Genomic DNA, 22,899 nt, shown 5'->3' with positions numbered 1-22,899 from the left:
AAAACAAGAAATGAAGCATTCTGTCACCCACCCCTCTTAAAACAAAAGAAATTGCTTTTAAGCAATAATCCTGGATCCCCAAAACTATATCAAGCAGAGTACAAACCCAGGCAGGCCCTGTGTTCATTTAGGAAGGCTTCAGATATGGTTTGGCCATGGTTCCTTTGATCCAAAGAATAACTGCATAGTCAAGTTCAGAGAAACAAGTGGCTTCAAGGTGAATGTTTTAAAGAGAGCCTACCAAGTTGTACCAAGAAATCAGGGATCCTTATATGATCACAGTATTTCCTAAAAGTGGAGGCTATATGTAACTACCTGTTTCCCTTGTGGAAACTGAATTTGAATATGAAATGAAAGGAAGCATAAGTGTGAGGCTCTAAAGATATGATATAGCAGTGTCTACTGCCCTGCCAACAGCAGTGATACACACAGCTTTAAGCTTGTTGATTCCCTCCCCAGCTTAGTTCTAATGTGAATCTACTATGTTAAAATGACACAGTGGATTTAAATGAATCCTATGGGCAATTAATGGCAGGACAATAACACTAATGACTTTAACATTCTTGGTTGTGAGTATCCATATTGATGGGCCTATACACACATTGGAATTAAACACCTTGATTTTAATACCATCATGATAAATAGTTCTACCATAATGCTTGTTTCAAAAGCATGAATTTGTTCCAACTCAATATATTAGGGTATATATGTTATTATATATGATATATACATATACACACATATATATATGATATATACATACACACACATATATATGTGTGTGTGTGTGTGTATATATATATTTTATATATATATATATTAGAGTCTAACTCTGCAGTTATCAGCATGTTTCTTTTCCCTCTGAAGAAACTATTTTAGTTCTCTGTATTTTGAGTTAGTTTATGCTGTTTCACTCACAAGAAACAGCAAGAAAACACAGAAAACTGCACCACTTCACAATAACTCACAAGTTGCAACCTTTCCAACCCCCACTTCCACAAGCAAACTTCAGGTCTTTTTTAAGGTAGAGTGTACCGTATTGATTATCTGTCTTATGGTGCAACAGGAGCTGTGGGCTGAGAAGGACTGGTTCACCTTGCAGTAGCAGCCCACGTGCTATGGACACTGCCATTGTTTATTGTAGTATTTTTGTATTCCTTAACTATTTAACATGTATAAAACTCTGCTACTTTTATTAGATTCCAATCTTTTTTTTTAATGTACCACCAACAAAGTTCTTGAACCTTGTGCCCTATGGTTTTTAATTGCACAATTTTATAATACTAAGGTGCTTTTTGGGAACACACACATCATAGCAAAACTGACTGTAGTTACTATAAAAGTATTAATTGACTAAAAGTTAGGATAGAGTAAAAAAAATCAATTTGGTAATGTAGATAAAATCACCATTTTAGGAGCATATATAAAGAAATGCCCCCATCTGTCTTTGGTGCATAACAAACACCCTCTTTCCCAAGTTAAAGAAAACCCAGACTTGTTACTTTGAGAGTAACAACATCTGCAAACAATAGCATCCTGACACTGATACTTTTTTTTTTTGCCTTAACAGAGGACAACTATGGGAAGGATGGGAGGGCTAAGCTCCAAAAGCTGGTTCTCAAAGAAGAAAGACATCCACTGGCCAGAAAGCCAAACTTTTTACAGATACTGTGTATGATTTCAGTAAGACTTCCACTGTTGTACTGGAGAAACTTTGGGGCTGAGGTAGGTAGAATATGCCACTGTTAACATGCTATAAAGAGATCTAGTGGATTCTAGAGGACATCCAGAAAGAACGGGGATCCTTTTAGAACTCCACTGGCACACCTGCTTTTGCTTTGGACTATATACCTCACCAGCTGCACAAAAAGCATTTTTATTCCAAGAAGTCACCACTAACACTGAGTCACTAAAGGGAAAAAGAACCTAGAAGTGTCAGACGGTATCCAACATTGGAAACTTCCCCAAGGGCAAAATCCACAGCAATTTTTTAAACTACAGTGAAACTCCATTTCAAACACCCTTACTTCATAAAGCATAATAACAGTCAGAGAAAGAAGGCTCTGTCAAGTCAAGCGAAACAGAAACACTGCACCTAGAAAAGTGGACTTTTTTTTTCCTTTTTGCTTAAAATCAGAGTAAGCACTAAGTAGAAGACAACCAGTATAAAGATGTCACAGGAGACTGGAGAGCATTGGGAAGAAGTGGACACACAGTCACCTTGTTTCTTGTTTCCTCTGAGGAAGCTGTTTTAGCTCATTGTATATATGTATGACCAGCCTATTACATATCAATTACCAATTTCAAGATGGGCAGTGTAAATAAATATTCAATAACGTTCAAGTCAAAAGGAAATTCCTTAAAGTTGTGAAGATTTTTGTCAATAAATTGTGGAATGCCCAGATACCGTTTCTTTAAATGTTGCCTTGTTACCACATGATTCCAGGACTGACCGTTTTTAAAGCACTGCAAAGAAAATGCAGTTAATGTATGTCCTGAGTTTTAATGAAATCTTATTTGTACAGAAACATTTTTAGTGTGAGTATTGTATTGTTCACAAACCCAAACCATTGTATGGGGGAGGGGGGTGGATCTGGTTTTTGTGTTTTGGTTTTGTTTGGACTTTTTTGGGGAGGAAAGGAGGAGGATTTCATCATACATACACTCTAGAAGATACAGTGAGTAGTATGGAGGGACTTTCTGATGGGGAAATTTTACCCTGGAATTTCTTTTGATATATTGGAAACAGATCCAGTGACACAGTTCCAATGAACAATTGTAAAGCTTTTCCCTTGGTTGTAAAGACAGTGAAAAGTATAATCCAGTCTGAGATTGTAAGGGTGCTACCCCACTCCTGTTTAAAAGGTACCATCTCTTAAATGTCTGACTTAGCATCTACAGTCATACTCCTTTTTAGCTTTCTGATGAGTTAATTGCTATACACAAGAATGGAAGGAAAAGAAATTTATCATTGCTTACATTTTAGAGTCCTTAAATGCCATAGCTAAAAGGGAGTGTAAAGACCAACCACACCTTTCAGTAAAAGGTTTCTTCTTACCAGATGTGTGAATTCCATGAGTTATTTAACAAGCCAACATGGATGAAAAGTGCTGAGTAAAATTGTCAGGGTCCAGCTTTAAATAGAAACCTTTATTTACATTGACATTAACATCCAAAATAACAATCAGAAAAGCAGTCATAGCTTACAACCCAGCCATCTTATAAATCATCCCATGGGGTTTGGATTTTTTGCAGTGTAAAGAAAGATACAGATATTTCAAGCAATACTTAATGTAAACTACATTTAAATTGAATTCATTCTCAATACTGTAAGCCTTCTCCTGAGAATTTTTAAATATTGCTCTCAGAATTACATACAATTTTATGATTGCTGTATCATTTCCACTGTCTTTAAAATTCCACATATTAACCAAAAAAAAAAAAGGAAAGAAAAAAACCCCTGCACATTACAAAATGTAACATTCAAAAGGTTTGCTTTATAACAGGGAAAAAAAAAAGCTCTCCCTTGCTGTTCAACGCAAATATCTGGGATGCTATAATTTTTTTAACTAGCTCACATGTGTGCAGCTTCTGTGGCTAAAAGAAGACCAGATAGACAGGTAGTAAAAGTGACTTCCCTGCAGGAGGTTAAAGTGGCCACTGCTAGCATTCAAATGGCCTCACTTTCCAAATCAATGAATTTTCTTAACAAGTGTTTTCCTGTGGAACTAAATTGGGGGAAAAAAAATCCCACCCCAACCCATCTCTTAGATATTAAACACTGACGTACTAAGCAGTGCTGTTTGTATTCTATACTTCTTTCTGTCCTGATAAATGATTCATAAATGGCATTGTCAAGAGAAAATCATTAACAATGCAATTTCTTTTTTTTTTAAAGGAAGGAACATTTATTTCTTTTACATCACATTTTGAGCTTTATAAAAAAAAATATATCTTTGGATTCAGCAAAAAGTAAATACTGGTAATATCCAACATTCTAAAATTAGATGACGTTAGGATTTCTTGTACATCCTTCAGGTACTATATTTTAGAAAAAGGACACAGAAAAGTAGAGGAAGGAGTCAGAAAAATATCAAGAGATTTTTCAAAAAAAGTAAAAAGGGCAGGATGTACAAAGCCATCAATATTTGCAGGTTTCACCGGCATAATGAACAAGTATAAAATGTTTGAAGAGTCTGGCAGGTTTCATACTGAATATAAAAAGTAGGGAGAAGAGAGCTGCCTTCCTTTCAGTGCCTGATCATGTAAGTCTACCCTTGGAATCAGTTCTGAAGAGACCTCAAAGGGGTGGGAGTGCAGTGTTTACAGCAAAAAAGGTAAGAGCACCATTCTCTTTGTTAAAGACAAAGATAAGTTAAACAAGGGAAACTTACACACCCCAAGAATAAAATCTATGTTTTAAGGGGTGGTAAGAAAGTACTTGATTTCCCTAGAGAGGCAGCTGGTGGCACAGGGAGTAAAGCACTGGGTCTGGAATCAGGAAGGCCTGAGTTCAAATCCAGCCTCAGACTAGCTTTGTGAACCTGGGCAAGTCATTTAACCTCTATCTGCCTTAGTTTTCTCATCTGTCAAGTCGGGATAATAATGGCACCTACCCAAGATAATATTTGTAAAAAGCACTTAGCACAGTGCCTAGCATAAAGCAGGTGCTATAAAAATACTTCTTACCCTTCCCCTACTATAAATATAGCTCTGCAAATGAGGCAAGTCGATGGTCTTCAAAGTGCAGTTCTCTAAAGCTCATAAATCTACTGTCTTCAGATATGGATCTAGTTTGTGGGAGAGTAGGGTGTTATGTTTTTGGTTGGGGGGGGTGGATGGAGAGGGAATAAGAAGAGATCCATTAAAATAACCTACATCTTACTCCCACATACATTAGCCTTAGGAGAGTGTGGTGGTTGTCACTGATTTTAAGTCATAGAGCTTCTAAAAGAATTTTAGACATATATTAGCATTGCAATTGTTCCCACTCCCATTTTAATAACAGCTTTGGAAATTCATGTTTGCACTGCTAGAGACTTACTTTCAGGAACTTGGTGAAAACTAACTTACTGCCAACTCCCATGTAAATATGGCAAACAAGAATGTCAGAAATATTATAACAAACCCACTGACAATGCCAAAACTCAAGTTTAAAATTTAGGACTAAAATAACAAGTGACCTGCATAAAATGGTTTTAAGTTGTATCTTTCCTTCCCTTCCACTGACTACCAACTGGAGCTGTTATCTATAGCCAAAAACAAGACCCAGTGGGTAGTTGTCATATCTGATATATGAATAATCAAGACTTGACATTAGAGACCAAAGTTGTAATTCACTAAAGGGTTAGAGCTGACCAGAAAAGCCAGCTTTGTTCACAGGGGCATAAAGAAAATAACAATCCTAGCTATGGTGTTAACAAAAAATGGCTAAGACGACATTGAAAATTAACACAAACTCCTAGTAATGAACAGGCTGCTGTTTACATCAGTTCAAAGCAATGACAAAACCTATGTCATTCATCCACTCCCTGACTGAAAAGGCAACGTGTTTAAATTTTAAAAAAAAATACCCTGAATTGCTGTCATACAATTCACGGAGAGCTGAAAAAGGCAGAGAGCTCCTTTTCTTGTTGGATCACACTATATTTTTAAAAATTAAAATAATACCCTCCCCCCACCAAAAAAAAAATTAACAAAGTGCTTAGTTCAGGTGGAGAAAACAATTACAACTGCCTAACCCTAATCAAATCGTCATTTTAGAAAGCTTTTTTTTTTCAAGATGGAAATGAGTGAGGTGTCCAAGACCAAAGGAGAGGGAAGCTTAAAGGCTGCCACCATCCCCCCACCCCACCCCCCTCCCAGGTCATTAAATTAAAAAATGTCTTCTATTTTCTACCTCACTATGCTGAGCTTACAGAAATCAACACTGTTAAATATTTAGCTTCACAAACTCTGCAAAAATGAGTTCTTGTGACCTGCAAAAGTCATATATATGTACACATAATACAATATCTTAACGATTGTATTTACAAAAACCTATTCACAGAAACAGACTGCAAAATTCTGATTCAGACTGCAGTATCCGGCCTTGGGTTTTCTGAAACTGATTTTCAAAAAGGATTATTGCTCTACCATATAGTCAAAGTGTGACATTATCCAGTCCTTTTGAGTGAGTTTACAGTTCCTGCCCGGTGGATTAGCTCGGACGGAGAACATGAGAGCTCGCCATAAGACCTCAAAAATATTGCATTAATCCATTACTTTGTAGATAAAGTGCATTCGGCTGCACATTAGCAAGTAAATATTAGCCACTATTGCAATTAAATACTGTGATTTCCATTTTCCTTTCTGCAAAGCCATTTGTCATCAGTCATAATGTGGAATATTAGATGCTAGTGGTAATCCTAAAAGAATTAGAGGGTATAACCATCAATGGTGGTGGGGAGTCCAAAACCCTTATCAAGTTGAGGACATGACCTCAAGCATTCTGATTAACTGGGGACAAGAGGTTAAGAGAGGACTGTTCACCAATGGAAAAAGGCCTCAAGGCTGGGAACTACATTCTGTGTCAGACATTGCTACTAGAGAAACCAGACTTTTCTATCCCACAACTTCTCCACTTTCTTTGGCCTGCCTACATTTAAAGGGCTTTGGATAGCAAGGCAGAAAGAAATAATAACACACAGGGAGTCTACCATATTTACTAAAATGCCATTGCCAGATTCACATCTCTAGAGGCAGAATGCCAAAAATATTTATGTCCATTGCTTAATATACCACAATATACAGAAAAACAGGTAGACAATATTTTAGCTCATGACCCAGATCTGTTCAAATGAAGTTACTTGGAATACCTTAATGAAGATTTGGGGGAACTAGGTCCTTTCCTTAAGTGAGATGTCACTAACAAACAATGTGTAACCCCTTATTTTACCTCCTGAAAATACTAGTGCAGAGACTTTTGTACAGTGCTTTTCAGCAGGAGGTTCTGGACTTCATGTGTCAGCAGTATTTCTGCAAATAATCACAAGGAAAAGGAGTTAAAACATCTGTTTTGCAAAATTCAAAGCAGCCATCTTTTTACTTGCAAATAGTAATATGTCCATTTATGTTCAATTTGTCCATATGATTCTTTGCTTTCACTGAATTCAGTTCATTGGTTCAAATCAATAAATAGAAGCCTAGCAAAAAAAAAAAAAAGAATATGCCCTCTGATACAAATCATCACCATATGAAAAGTAGAAGAACAGATTATCAAAAACAGGAGGGCCCTTGGCACAGATGTTTGAAGGTGGAATTGACTTAATATAGGCCCTAAGAGTAGACAGGTTCCAAAGACACCAAGTACAACTCTTTTATATTACAAGGAAAAATAATGACTAAAGGGAGGAAGTGACTGACCCACAGTCACAAACTAATTAGGGACAGAGCCAAGATGCCACTACACAGACTGCCTCTAGAATCATTCTAAAACAAGTTAACAACACCAGAGAGTGATTAAAGAAAAAGAATTAAGAATTCTGTACCTGATCAGGACCCATGGGCATCCCAGACATGGGCATAGAATTCATATTCATTTGTCCGATGTGGCCACTGCTACCATTCATGTGCATCATACTGTAGGGAGCAGGGCTACCCTGGGGGGTAAACTGCTGCTGTGGAAATGAACTGAAAAGCAGAAAGCACCATTACCTTCTATGTCCTTTTATTTAGTTGTGAACACTACACAGAAAAGAGAATGCAAAGAAGTCCCGGACAGTGAAGTCACTATCTCTGTACTTACAAAGAGAACATTTAAAGACAAATACCCAGAAAACCTGCTGAATCTTCACCTCCAGAAGAGCATTAATTTACCATGTCTATTAACCATATTTGCTTTCAAAACAGATACAGAAAACAGGTCCAAACACATCATTACAGCATTCTCTGAAGTTAAAAACACAAGGTCTCACATTTAGAGCTTTACCAGAGCAAATACCCTTAAGTGGAAAATACAAAGAGAGTATTTTGCTGAGACTCACAGCCTAAGTGTGAAAGATTTTTAAAGTCACCTAATATTACTGATGAAACACAACTTAATAAAACCTATGGTAGCTGAATGTGTTGGAGGTTCACTACTACACATATGGTGTTTACCTGTTCCTGGACAAGGTTCCTGATGGCCAGCCCTTCATTTCCGGGGACTGATACATTGGTGCAGTCTGAGGGTGCTGCATCATGGGGTTCTGGGAGGCACCAATTCTTGATGACATCATTGCACTGGGAGGACTAGCTACTCTGCTAAAGGCAGGATCTGACTGTTGGCTCATTCCTTATGAAGAAAAATAAAACAAATTACTGGTTTCGCTTGTAGGGTCTTTTTTTTAAAAAAAGCAAAAAAATTATTCAAATGTTAATCCATAAGATTACTGCAGTAATTCCTTTAAAGAACAGCATAGGCAAAGTTAGAAGAGAGAGGGGCTATGCTACAGCTCATCTATCCCTGTGTTGTGCAGATACTCTTGAGTCTCACAAGAACTATCATAAGTAACATACTAGTCACATTTTTTAAAACAAAATTAGCTTGATTTCCTTTCTAAACATTTAATATTACTGAATATACTTACATATGTAAAGAGACAATTTACTGCTTGAGACAAGTGGATATACCAGAGTATACTTTTCCTATTAGGTGAATATCAATATTCTTTCCCAAAAATTTTCTCATTCCCCCAACAGCTCCCACTCCCAGATAACTGAGCCTCCCTATACCCAAATGTTGATAAGAAGTAAATAATGTTCAAAAAGCACTCATTTACTGTCAGCAGGCAGGATTTAATAACAGTTTATACTTCTAACAGGTCTTACTAAAAGCTAAGCCTTCAGTAGTATGGAACTAATTCTGTTCCCTAAGGGTACAAAGGAAACAATTTTATATCTTTTTCTCAAAACTTAGGCTGAGGGAAGAAAAGATATGTAGTGAAAATATGTCAAGTAAACGTGGTAACAATCTGCCTAAAACCAATGGTGAAAAATATTGGTTTAGTTTTTGTTTCAATACTCTGAACCACGTTGAGGCAATCTACGATGTTCCTTTAAGGAAGACAAGTCTTCTTCTGTAGAATTTACCATAATTTGGTGGGTATGAAAACTGTTGTGGAGGAGCTTGTGGCATTGAGGTCCCAGTCAAAGCACCATCCATGCCGGCTGAAGCAGTCACATTAGGGGGAGGGCTGAAGGTCTGGGTCTGTTGCTGCTGCTGCTGCTGCATCATCATTGCCATCCGGTGCTGTCTGATGTGGTGACTAATCAGCTCTCTGCTGCGCTGGGCTACCATCTGGGCATTGAGAAAACCTTGCTGCTTAACCAGGAGAAAAATTAGAGATGTAGATGAAGAGCAAACTAAATTCATCCTGATCAAGAACCCAAAAGGCATTACAGATACAAATCATGTGGAGGGCAGGGATCCTGAGAGGGTTTTCAGTGGAATTGTACATGACAGTAAGCTAAGCAGAGAAAATCTGACCAAGATCTTCAAGTTCTTTGTGAACATTCTAAAATAGGCCATGAGAAGCTGTCAACTGTTTAAAGCAAAAGGAAAGTGTTTCCAAAGCAAAGGACCTAAAAGTTAATTCAGTGACATCATGGAACCTCACAGGCTGTCTCAGCAGGGTGCAATCAAACCTTTATTGTCAGTTTGCTCTAAGTCCTGCCACAATTTATATAAGGTATACAATAGGGGAAAAGTAAGTTTTAATACCTTCAAGCAACCATATAACAGAAAGTTTGGGGGTAGCAAACTCATTCCTTAAAAATAAAATATAGCATGGTATTTTCTCTGCAACTCCTTTTTTTGTATAATATGTACATGCTACCTCTCTCCATGTGGCAAAGGCTAAAGATAGGAAGAAATGACATTCCCTATCACTGTTCTCACTACTACTAATAAATGAGACTGGATAGATGAGTAGTCAAAGGATATTAACAAACAAGTTCTCAAAAGAATTAGAAACTAGTGACAACCACATAAAAGAATGTTCTAAATTCCTAATAAGAAAAGTACAACTCAAGTAATTTTAAGGTTTTGCCTCATACAACAAATTGGCAAAGCTTACAAAAGGTGGGAACAGTCAGTGTTGGAGGGATAATAGAAAAACAAGCACACTGAGACCTTGTTGGTGATCCTATTAACTAGTCCCACCACTTTGGAAAGCAATCTGCAATCATGTTAAAAAACTGACTAATTTCTTAACATAACCTTTGACCCAGACACATCACATAAGCATATACTTTAAGAACCTCAATGACAAAATGAAAGCACCAAATATTTGTATCAACATATCTACAGCATAACAAAGAACTATAAACCAAGTAGCTACCTATTCATTAGGGAATGCCTAAACAGATCATGATACATGAATATAATGGAATATTACTGTGACATAAGAAACTATGAATGTGATGAATACCAAGTAGTATGGAAAGACTTATATGAATTGATGGAAAATGATGTAGGCAGAAGAGGAAAGCTATGTACATTGATAGCAAAGTAAATGGAAAGATAGCAAGTGCTAATGAATGTTGCAAAATTATAATGACCCAGTTTGGCCCCAAATAAGATACCTAACCCGACTTTCTCTGCAGAAACAAGGGACTGTGTGTGTCAAACACTGTGTATAGCAACAGACTAGTTAAGGGATGGCTCTTGGAAGAAAATTAGTGGAAAGAAATCGTGGGGAAGTAAAGATGATATAAAAACAAAAGCTATCAAAACATTTAATTTTTTTTTATTAGATTAGCTAGTATTTCATTCAAAAGAACACTGGATCCTAAAAACAAAAACAACAACAAAAAACCAACAACAAGCCATATTCAATTATGCTAAACCAGGACTAATAATAACACAGGAGAAAAGAAGCAGCCCCAGAAGACAAATAGGAACAATGAGAGAAAGCTGCAAAAAGGGATGTTTCTGGATAAGATAAGGAAACAACTTAATGTATCTTCAAGTAGAAGAGGCTGGCTCAGAGGTACTGAGTTCCCTCCGTGCTGTTTGTCTTCAAAGTCTGCAGAGACCATCATGTATGGGATCCCAAAAGTCTTGGTGCAGCTTATAAGCATTAATAGCTTTAAACTGCATGAAGACTTTTGGGACATTCTGTATGTAAGCTGGAGTTATGTTATACAGGGGATTATTTTTACATTAAATGGCCTCCAAGGTTCCTTCCAACTCTGATCTTCAATAACAAAAGGATACAATGCATTTATTCAACAATTATTCACATGAGCTCCTTGAACTAAACAGATCAGGAGTCTTCTCACCTGAGAGTTTACTTGGGCCTGCATTACAGGCCTCATCACTGTAGCCCCACTAGCAGGAGGGGTTTCCATTTTCATTTCAAGGGCCTGACGACTCTGGTTCAGAAACTGGAGACAGAAAAACAGGTCAGAGTGCACACACAGAGTACTGAGAGACCAAAGGGAATATGCCTTCAAGACAGAAGTATTGAACAATGGAACAACATGCTCAGATCTTCTCCACTTCACTGGATAAACCACCAACTTGAAAGCTATAAACAAAACTTGCAAATACTTTAGGCTCAATTTATTTAAGTTTCAAAAGTCCTTGGTCAGCAGAAATGAAGCTTAAAATAGGAGAACCTTAGGAAAACAAATAAAAGATGAATGTGAAATTGTAACTTAAAGGGCATTATCAAAAAGTATCAGAAAAGATTTACTGAGGCAGATTATCTCTATGATTGTGATTTTGGAAATTTTGGAAACAGAAGCTGCATTAACTTTCTTAGGTTAACCTTTAATGCACTACTATTAATGGGACATTATTCCAGGTAACATTTAATAACAATAAGTTTTAAATGACACCCTACACAAGTGAATAAATTCCCAAAATGCTGACTATTGCCTGCCTAGGAGCATTCAGAGGAAGAAAATAAAGTTCTCTGGATTATGAAATTATAGACAAACTTAATTCAATTCAACAAACACAGAACATTCTTCCAGGTAACATTTGGTAACATTCAGTTACAATGTGTTCAAAAGATAATCTTCATGAGTGAACACAACTTTCCAAAATGCCCAATTGTCAGTGTGGAAGCAGTTAATGCACAGGAATATAGAGCTCTCTAGAATACAGATTTGCAAATCAATTCAATTTGATTCAGTTCAACAAGCACTTGTAATCACCTGGATGCATAAAACTCTGGTAGATGCTGCAAAAAGAAAGACAAAAACAAAAGTTACTGCCCCAAAGGAGCATTATATTCTCCTGGGAGCACAAGGACATACATATAAATACACTATAAGAAAAACTGAGAAAGAGAAAAATAAAATAAAACATTGCTAGAAGGAGACATCAGGGAAATCTTTATGGAGGGGGTGGTACCTGAGTTAAGCCTTGAAGGAAGACCAAGTTTGTTGGATGGATAGAAGGGAAGAAGGCTGAGAAGCTGAGAAGCAGAGAGGAGAAGGAAGTGCATTCTCAGCAATGGAAGATGGTTTGTATGAATGTAGATTTAAGAAAAAGGGAGTATCAAACATAACTGACATAAAAGGTAACATGATTAAAGGCAAGGAAGAAACATATCTTTGAGATCTATGGATGGATAAAGTTTAGGGACAGAGTGGATCACAGAAAATAAAATGGATAATTTTTGTATATAAAATTTAAACATTTTTGCATAAAAAACCCAATATAGTTAAAATTAAAAGAGAAATGGGTATAACCAGAAGGGAAAATCTTTGTAGAAAGTCTCTCTGAAAAACGTTTCATATCCAAGATATATAAGGAGCTGATTGAAATGTATAAGACTGAGAGCCATTCCCCAATAGATAAAGGGTCAAAGGCAATTTTCAAATGAAGAAATTTTATTATTATTTATCATTTACTATTCACTAAATTTTATATTTATTATATTCACATTAATTATAATTATTTATTATTTATTAAATTTTATTAAATTTAATAACTGAAAAGTTTATTCATTTATTTTTACATTTATTTTTAGTTTTCAACAATCACTTCCCTAAGCTTTTGAGATTTAAATTTTTCTCCTCCTTCCTCCTTACCCCCCTCACTAAGACGGCATGCAATCTGATATAGGCTCTACATATACATTCTTATCAAACATTTTCACATTAGTCATGTTGTAAGGAAGAATTAGAACCAACAGGAGAAACCACAAGAGAGAGGAAACAACACAAAACAGAATTTTAAAAAAGAGCAAATATTATGCTTCCATCTGTATTCAAACTCCATAGTTCTTTCTCTGGATGTGGACAGCATTTTCCATCACGAGACTTTTGGGGATCCTTGCATTGCTGAGAAGAGCTAAGTCTGTCAAAGTTAGTCATCACACAGAGTGGCTGTTACTGTGTATAGCATTCCCCTGGTTCTGCTCACTTCACTCAGCATTAGTCCATACAAGTCTTTCCAGGTTTTTCTGAAGTCCACCTGCTCATCATTTCTTATAGCACAATAGGATTCCATTACATTCATATACCACAACTGTTCAGCCATCCCCCAACTGATGAGCATCCCCTCAATTTCCAATTCTTTGCCACCATAAAAAGAGCTGCTATAAATATTTTTGTACATGTGGATCAAATCTCACTTCTGATATAATCATGCGGGTCCTTTTCTCATTTTTACGATCTCTTTTGTATACAGCCCTAGAAGTTCTATTGCTGGGGGAAAGGGAGCAAAAAACTTTTGATAAGAGATATGAAGGTGAGGAAAGAGTTGAGTGCTTAAGAGGAAGGTTGTTTTCCTCTGCATTTGAGGACAGCCAAAATGACATCACTATGTCAGAATCAATGTACAATGTGTCCAACTACAGCTGATCAGATCAGTACAAGCTCAGAAGGCTCTACCACAGGTCGGGCACAAACAGCCCATATGAACATTTGGGATGGAGATGTCTCTAAATTTGTACATCTCATGTTTCTTTTGAGCTACTGCAAAAAATGATAAGAAAGATCAAAAAAGATCTTTTTTTAACAGACTTCAGTCAATGCCTGAGAGGAGGGTGAAATAATCAAGTAATAAGAAAAAGTTTAGAGAAGATGCCCATCAATTGGGGAATGGCTGAACGCGTCGTGGTATATGAATGTAATGGAATACTATTGTTCTATAAGAAATGATGAACAGGCTGACTTCAGAAAAACCTGGGAAGACTTATATGGTCTGATGCTGAGTGAAGTGAGCAGAACCCAGAGGACTTTGTATACAATAGCAGCCACGTTATACAATGACTAAGAATGTTAAACTGAACCCTTCTCAGCATTATGAGGATCTAAGGCCTCTCCAGAGGCCTCGTGATGGAAAATGCTGTCCACATCCAAAGAAAGAACTATGAAGTCGAATCGCTCTCACTTATTTTTACCTTAAGTTGAATTTTGTTTCATCTTTCTGATGGTTCCTCCTATTGGTTTTAATTTTTACTTACAACTTCACTAATGTGAAAATATGTTTAATGGGTATGTAAATGTAAAGCCTATGTCAGATTGTGCGCCGTCTTGGGGGGGGGAGAAAAAGGGAGAAAAAATTTTCAACTCAAAAGCATATGGAAAAAAAAATTAAAAAAAAAAGTTCACTGTTTAACAACAGGGGCCAACTTGAGATTAAATTAATTTGTAATGAACCAGTTGTCAGATATATAAGCAAATAAGGAAGACAGAAGATAGATTAACAGAGAAGCCAGATGGAGATGATGATGTCAGGGTGAGAACTGCAGGGGGTGAATGGTGGTGGACCAGGGGTTAAAAGGATGCAAAGATGGAGAAAAGTATAAACCTGAACCGGTGAACTATTAGATCATGTTTGCAAGAAGAAAATAAAGGCAGATTAGTAGTGGTAGAGCTGAAGAACAAAGAGAGATAGCTGGGACTGGATGTTTCAGTAAAGATAAAGAATAGACTTAGGAAGAGTAAAGCATAAAAACAGAGGGAAAAACAGGAGATTATGATCAGCAAGAAGAGAAGCGTAGAGTTCAAGATCATAAGACACAATAGGAATTGGTCAAGTAAGATCTAAGGTATGGTCATTCCTATATGTAGATGAAGTAGAGTGAAGGTATAGTTTTTGGGAGTTGAGATGGTTGATGAACTGTGGTGTCAGGTTGTCAGAATGGTCACCATTGTGTACACTGGAGCCCCCCAAAATATGAACAGAAGATCTGGATTAGAAAGGACAATGAATCCACTATCAAACTCCTTAAGAAATGAAAGTCTAAAGTCTGCATCGAAACTATAACCACTAACTGAGACTAAGTGACCTAGAGCCCAACAGAACACAGCACCAAGAATATTGTAATGAAAGAAGCACAGGACTCAATATCAAAAGATCCAAGTTCAATATCAACTCTGCCTTTTAATGCTTGTGACATAGTCATTTAAACTCTCTGGGCCCAAGATCATTCATCCATAAAAAGTTAATTAGATGGGTTTCTAATGACCTTTCCAGTTCTAAATCCTAGGATCTAACTAACTGATCTACTTACATAAACACCTATTAAACAGACACATGAATAGACTTAAGAGTTCATTAAAACTGCCACCATGGGTTTGTCTTTCTCAGTCATTTTGTTGTGCATTTCAGAGTCAGTTTTAGAGCAGGAAGGAATCTTAAAGAATAGTTAACCCAAATCTCTCACTTTGCAAAGGAGAAAACTGAGTAATCCAGAGTTCAAGCAACTTGGCTCTTAGGCAAAAGCAGCAAACACAAAATACGCACTCAGGATCCCCAACTTCAGGGTACTTCCCGCTGTACTACAAAAGCCTTACAGACTAGGAGATAATGGGGCTAAAGGAACTAAATGTTTACTTTTAGAGTATCAAAATTAAACTAAGATGTTAATATAGTGAATTTATAAAATGGGGAGAGATCCTGATCTAATATGAAACACTGGACTTGGAGCTAAGAGTCCATTTTAAGTCTCAACTTCAGTTCCCGCATCTGTAAAACAGGAATCATTCTTCTACTAAATTTACAAACAGAAGCAGCTAGGTGGCACAGTGGATAGAGCACTGGGCCCTACAGTCAGGAGGACCCAAGTTTAAATCCAGCCTCAGACACTTGACACTTCTTAGCTATGTGACCCTGGGCAAGTCACTTAACCCCGACTGCCTCATCAAGAAAAAAAAAAAAAAAAGGAACTCTGAATAATTTTCCATTCAGACCATCGCCTCTGCGTTCTGCCCACTGGTAACCTGGATTCAACTCTTGGGTCTCTCCTATCTTAGCAGGTCCAGGTCTCCACAACCATTCACAGCCTGCACTGCAGGCATGTCCCACCACCTCCTGACTTTCCAGGTCCCCTTTATATGTGTCTTCACTCAACAGGAGGTAAACACATCTTAAGGGCAAGGAATATACACAATTTGTGGCACATAATTAGCATTTACTTAGCATAATCACCATTTACTTACATCCCATTCAAATTATATGAAAGAATCAAAATATTGATTTCTCGCTCCCATGAAGACAGGATTCTCTCACCCCACCCCCACCTCTGTGACTTTGCCCACCATCAACACATCCACATACCTGCTGGCCCTGGAGTCTCTGCTGGAGTTGCATTCTAAGCTGTTTTGGTGTATTTGTTCGGGGTCTCATCATGTTAGCTCTGGGATGCATTCCCTGTAGTGGAAAGCTACCCTGCTGGCTCATTTGATTCATCATTGAATTATACGGTTGCTGTTGTCCCTGAAGATTACTGAAACCTCCTTGTATTACTGCAGATTGGGCTTGATAGGATTGTCCATATAGAGCAGACTTTTGTTCAATCATCACTGCAGATTCTTGACTTTGGAAAGACTCCTGCTTAGCTTCCAAAGCTTGTCCCTTTAACAGCAAATAAATAAATAAATGAATATCAATACATCATTTAAAATATCAATTATGAGAGGGAACACATCTTAAAGAGATTAGGCATTTAGGTATTAGTTTTAAAATGCCAGCATGAAATTCCAAAAACAAAATAATACTTGTCACTATATTGTCTAAAATAATAGTTTCTATAGTAAGTCTTGCTTTAAGTTTTCATTGCAGTTCTGTGAACAAAGATCTAAAATATACTCATTAGTCAAGTGAATAATAGTTAATTAATTTCTCAACCAAGTGATAAGAAACTAATTGGGAAGAAAAGGACTTCTAAGACTACAAATTCTTATTGTCAGCTAACAATAATCCAAAGGATTCAAAGGTCACTTGCCATTAAAATAAACTATAGCAAATAAAGAGTAAAGGACTCATATTAAAATATATATATATGTATACACACACACACACACACACACACACACACACACACACATATATACACACATCTATATTTATAGCAGTTATTTTTGTGGCAGCAAAGAACTGGAAACTGAAGTGGTGCCCATCAACTGGGGAATGGCTGAACAAGTAATGGTATATGAATACAATGGAATATTATTGTGCTATAAGAAATGAAAATGATGGTTTCATCACCTGGGAAGATGTATATGAACTGATGATGAGAGAAGTGAGCAGAACCAGGAGAGCAATTTGTACAATAAAAACAATGCTGTAAAGATAATCAACTTTAAAAGATTTAGGAACTGATCCTCAAAATGTTCAGCTCCACACGGGCTCGAATAACTCTAGAGGACTTATGATGAAACAAGCTACCCAAACCTGGACAGAGAAATGATAGATTCAGGATACAAACTGAGATTTTTATTTGGATGTGGCTAGTATGGGAATTTGTTTTGCTTAACTATACACGCCTGTAACATAAGTTTTGTTTTTCTTGCTTTGTCTCACTGGGGGGTAGAGGTGGGAAGGAGAGGAGGCAGATCTCCATCTGAAAAAGAATAAATTTTTTTAAAAATGAACTGTAGGACAATTACTCTGGACAACAGATATAGCACTGAAAATATAAAAACCAAACCATATTTTAAATAAGTGAATAAAAAATACTTAAGTGCTGGCCATGTGCAAAGCACTGTGCTAAGCTGTTGTTTCATCCACCCATTCTGCCAGAAGAAGTCTTCGCGTGCTTAGGGGAGACATCCCCCTAACTCACCAACAGGTGTGAGGCCTGTTGGTTCCCCTTAACCTGGTTTAGCCGTCTGCCAAGATGGGTTTACTGGGGTGCGGCCACTGCGCATGCTATAGCTTCTACAGGTGCAGGTGAGAATTGGGTCACAGGTGAACACCAAAGGTGGACTAGCAGCGCCGAAAAGGGCTCAGCAAGCCTTCACACCAGACGTGCCAGTCCTCCCTCAAGAACCCGTACACCCCTCTGTGCTAAGCAGTAGGGATATAAATAGACAAGCAGAAAGTCTCTCACTGAGCTCATGTTCTAATGTAGGAGATTACACACATAAGAGGTTTCAGCTGGAAGACAAATGGAGAGATTCCATAGTACTTAAGGTACAGAGGCAAAGCAGATGGTAATGTCCTTTCCACTGATAAAATCATCTAAGTTTCGAGACGCTGAACCATCTGACAGTGCCAAGGATTTGGTGGCGAGAACTTTCTCTGACCAGTCTTCAGGAGCTGCTGTTGCCAAGAAAGATGTGGAGTTTTCACTATTTAAAAGAAGCAGAATAACCTTTGATCCCACTAAGGAACATCAAGTCCGAGGAGGTCAAAGAAAGAAAGGTCCCGTATATACCCGTATATATAGAATGCATAACCAAATCTCATGGCAGCACTTTTTGTGATAGCAAAAGGAAACAAGGTGGGCACTCACTGACTAGGGAATGGCCGAACAAACTATGGTATACAAACGTAATGAAATACTTCTGCATCGTAAGAAATGGAAAACAATAAGGAAATCAGAAGAACCCAAGAAGATTTTTATGAACTGATACAAAGGAGGGTCAACAGAACCAAGAGAACAGTATGCCCAGTGACAATAACACCAATATAATACCCTTAACTAAAAACTGAGCGCAACACTAAAAGCAATCCAAACTCAGATTAACTGCAGTGACCAATCAGGTCATGAACAACAGAGATAAAACACATTTCCTCGCTCTCAGGAGAGAGGCGTGGTACAAGACGAAAGGAATATTGCATAGACTGCCCTTCTATCTGATTAGTTAAGTTTTATTAAACTCTTATCATTTGTGATGTGAGAGAGCTCAATGGAGGAGGGGGCTGAATAATAGCAAATATATGGAATGTTAAAAATAAAATATTAAAGAATGATTAAGTGTCTTCCTTTGCAAAGCTGAGAATCCATCCATAATGCAAAACAGCCACTAATAATTTTTCTGTTTCACAAATCTGGAGTTTTGTATAACTGCTTAAAGGAAAAGAATGAAAAATAATAGAGGAGTGGGGGAGATGCACAAGGACAGCCATGGCAGATTTACCTTATTAGTTTCACTTTGTGGAAGCTGATAAAAAAATTAACTTGCATTCTACTACCAGGCAGCTGGTACTATAGTAGATTATTACATGTCTAGGATCAAAAACTCCTTGATAGCAAATTAATACAAATATAGACAACAGTGGTCAAAGATTTTCATGTAATTTGAATCATGAAACACTATTAAGTCATACTGCTAAGATTATGAACATTAATGACTAAGATAAACTAAATATAGAATCAAAAGATATGACCTTGAGTTTTGTCATTTATAAAATGAAATTATCCTCTCAAGTCCTGAACAAGTCAAACATTCTTGAAAACTAGTTTTACTGAGTCATAATTATTAAATTATAAATAATTCTTTTGTTACCCATTAGGATTCTAAGAGTAATATTGTAGTTTTACAAATTTTTTTCCATTTGCAAAATACTAAAATATGAAAAGAGATGTATATCCATTAGTCAGGTCAATATTTCTTACTTGATTTACAAGATCAGGGATTCCCAGAGCTTTATCAATTTCTTCAAGTCCCATGACATCTGTATTACTCAACAGAGTATGTAACTGATCCAAAAGAGCTCTTTCATCACTCTGACCTTCTATGTTAGAAGGAGGACACAAGAGATCATCTAGGGAATTCCTAACAAGGGCTCTAAAAAAAAAAGGCAAAATTCAAAACATTTGATATTATAATGACAATTTCAGACACTTCTAAATAAAGTACGTTTGTTGAATGAAGTCTACCCACGCTATTGACACAACTATTTGATAATCCTCTAAAAGGCACCACCATATAAGAACAGACCTACTGGATAAAGTCAGAAGACCTCAGCTCTGATCCTAACTCTGATACCTCCTAGCCTCTTGACCTTGGTCAACCCTTCCCTGTAAAATGGAACTAATACTTCCTGTACCACTCCAAGTGCATCTGACCTTATCCTTCTAAGATACGGTCACTAGAATGATCATATATACATATGAAAACTGCTAGTATGCTCAATTTGATTTAATAGATATGCCAAAAGAACCCTAATTATTGTGATAGTTCCTTGGGACAAAAAGACAAAAGCCAAAGTGTCCTTGCCTTTACGCTCTATTAGTGGTATACAACATTTACAGAAATAACCTACAGTATACAGAAGATTATGGCAGTGGTAGCAGGAAGACAGGATCAGAGACAGTTTCATGGAGAAAATGGCACGTAAGCCAAACGGGCAAGAACTTACTGTCTTTTGAGAGTGCTTGTGCGTATCTGCCATAGAGAAAGGAGACAGTTCAATTCAGGGAATAGCTTATGGGCCAGTTGAGCTGAAATATAGAGGGGAACAGTAGGAAATAAGGTTGGAAAGGTAGGTGGGAGCCAGAATGTGGAAGGCTTTAAGAGCCAGGCTAAGAGAGCCACTGAAGGTTGTTCAGTAACATGGTCAGACCTTAGGAAGATTATTTTGATAACCAGATGAAAGATGGCTTGATTAGGGTTGGACGGATTGCATGGAAACAAAGAAACTAATTAGGAGGAATACAGTAGTCCAGATAAGAAGTAGTGAGGAAATACATTGTTGGTAGCTTATCAATTGGTCCAATCATTTTTCAAAAGCAATTTGGAAGGTATATATCTATATTTTTTTAAGCGATTAAAGACTTTGCCGAAACCTGCCAATATGGCCACATCAATGTAAAAACCCTGAAGTGTGCTATATGGAATAGTCAATAGAATTGGCTTCAAAGGCAGGAAGAGTTAGGTTCAAGATCAGCTTCTGACACACAGGCTGTCTGACCCTGGGCCAATCACATAACCTATTAAAGCCCTAAGCAATTAAGACTGTAAGTTGCAGAAAGGATGCCAAATTACACTGGAATAAATAAAAACATGATCTTAACCTCAATCCATAATCATTTTGGAACTGAGAAGAGAGGATATCATGTTCAACAATATACAAAAAGTTTTTGAGCATAAAATTTGTGTAAAGAAACCAGAGTAATCTCTCACCTACCATCAAAAGATAAGCTACTTCAAATAAATAAGTTTCCCAGATAACTTTATAGACAGAAATCTATCATACTTTTTTATCTGTGGAAACATAGTAAACTATTAGGCATCAATTATAGTGATACCCTTAAAGAACATTTAAAATAGATGTCTATTTGTCCTTATATTAAGTGATGCCAGAATGTTTTGGCTTAATTTTTTTTTTCCTTCTATCTCCTCCCTTCACTGTGAACACTTCTTTTTAGTGCTGCAAATGTATTCTCCAAGTTTCTAATCTGCTTTCTTATTCTTTCCACACAATGGGCTGAGTAACAGTTTAAAAATATTTGAACTCTCCCAGCCAAGTATTTCTTGGGATCTATTATATGTAGGACCATTTTTCCTTTACTTCAGGTGATACTACTATGCTTGTAATGGATAAAAATACTGATAGTCTCATGTACAGATAGTTGTAGTTACTATATTTGTACATATGATCTAACTCGAACTACTCCCTTACAAATTTGGTTACGACTCTTTCCTAAAAGAATAAACACACTGACATCATCTATTTGAATCCCTACCTATTTTGTGTCCCACGAGACCCCTGATCCATGGATAACATATTATCAGGCCAAGATCCAGGTTGATTAGAAGGTCCTGTCTGGCCGTAGGCATTTACTCCCATGCCCATAGGAATCTCACCAGGCCCTGGGAAATAAAAATCAGGATATATTTAGAAATATACAAAAGTATCCCTGAAAAATGTTAGATAGCAATTACAAATACATATTTTACTTTTTTTTTTTTGAGAAGAAAACTTACTCATATGAATCATCTGCTGCTGCAGCATTGGCCTTGTACCAGGTATACTATTGGACCTAACAGGAAGTCCAGGCAAAGTACCACCCATTGCAGGTCTGGGTAAAGAATTGCTAAAGTCAGTTCCTGGCCTCACCAATGAACCTGCATTTTGTTCCATTCTGCTAACTTTAGAATTTGGCAAACCCCACTCTCCTGAGGGATGATGGTTCATAGTCATATTTCTATTTGGTCCACCTAGATGGAAAAAGAAAGGATTAGTTTTTCACCACATTTTGTAATACTGGAATTTTTCTTTTACATAAATAAACTCAGTTACATGAAATAATGGCCCAAAAGAAACTCTCCATGTAGTAAGCTGCTGATGGTACCACAAACGGCATTCTGTCTTACTACTTCTGAGGGCCAAAGCCAAGTAATAAAATTTAAAATAATTTGATCACCATTAATATAGCAAATAAATGTATAAATGTATTCTGTAGTCCATTATTCCAGTCTAGTGATTAAAAATTAGTAAAGTTATTAATAAAAACTTTGAACTAAAAGAATTCGAACACATTAAGTGAAACCCTGAGGCAGGTAAATTGTGAGATTTGGATGGATTCAATATCATAATAATTTTTACTTAAGATAAAAACTTAACTTTATGCCAACATGGAAGAATGGTGGAGTTGGAGTCAGAAATGTTCCAATCTTGCCTCAGATTTATTGCTAGCTGTGTGACCCTGGGCAAATAAATGACCTCTATCAGCCTCA

General features: G+C 36.9%; 2 protein-coding genes across 8 annotated transcripts in view; one reads left to right on the top strand and one right to left on the bottom strand.

Moving 5' to 3' along the window:
- The window catches only part of SULF2 (sulfatase 2), a 138,992-nt gene extending 136,464 nt beyond the window's left edge, over window positions 1-2,528 (top strand). The window contains exon 21 of the mRNA XM_020984167.2: window positions 1,571-2,528. Within this exon, the coding sequence (XP_020839826.1) occupies window positions 1,571-1,601 (31 nt within the window). The 3' untranslated portion in view covers window positions 1,602-2,528. The remainder of the gene's footprint in view (window positions 1-1,570) is intronic.
- Window positions 2,529-3,129: 601 nt separating this feature from the next.
- NCOA3 (nuclear receptor coactivator 3) overlaps window positions 3,130-22,899 on the bottom strand; it is a 204,608-nt gene continuing 184,838 nt past the window's right edge. For 6 of the 7 annotated variants that reach the window (XM_078149860.1, XM_020984163.2, XM_020984164.2 and 3 more), the window contains 9 exons: window positions 22,147-22,380; window positions 21,906-22,032; window positions 19,833-20,004; window positions 16,547-16,843; window positions 11,305-11,409; window positions 9,112-9,340; window positions 8,140-8,314; window positions 7,530-7,671; window positions 3,130-7,017 (listed from right to left, as the gene is read on the bottom strand). In XM_078149860.1, coding sequence (XP_078005986.1) covers window positions 7,006-7,017; window positions 7,530-7,671; window positions 8,140-8,314; window positions 9,112-9,340; window positions 11,305-11,409; window positions 16,547-16,843; window positions 19,833-20,004; window positions 21,906-22,032; window positions 22,147-22,380 — 1,493 coding nt within the window. In that variant the 3' untranslated portion in view covers window positions 3,130-7,005. The remainder of the gene's footprint in view (window positions 7,018-7,529; window positions 7,672-8,139; window positions 8,315-9,111; window positions 9,341-11,304; window positions 11,410-16,546; window positions 16,844-19,832; window positions 20,005-21,905; window positions 22,033-22,146; window positions 22,381-22,899) is intronic. The other variant, XM_020984165.2, reaches the window with a different exon arrangement.

The sequence above is a fragment of the Phascolarctos cinereus genome, unplaced genomic scaffold, assembly GCF_003287225.1.
Source record: "Phascolarctos cinereus isolate Bilbo 61053 unplaced genomic scaffold, phaCin_HiC Scaffold_2;HRSCAF=192, whole genome shotgun sequence".
In the NCBI taxonomy this organism is placed as follows: Eukaryota; Metazoa; Chordata; class Mammalia; order Diprotodontia; family Phascolarctidae; genus Phascolarctos; species Phascolarctos cinereus.
This window is presented reverse-complemented; position numbering and strand designations above follow the sequence as displayed.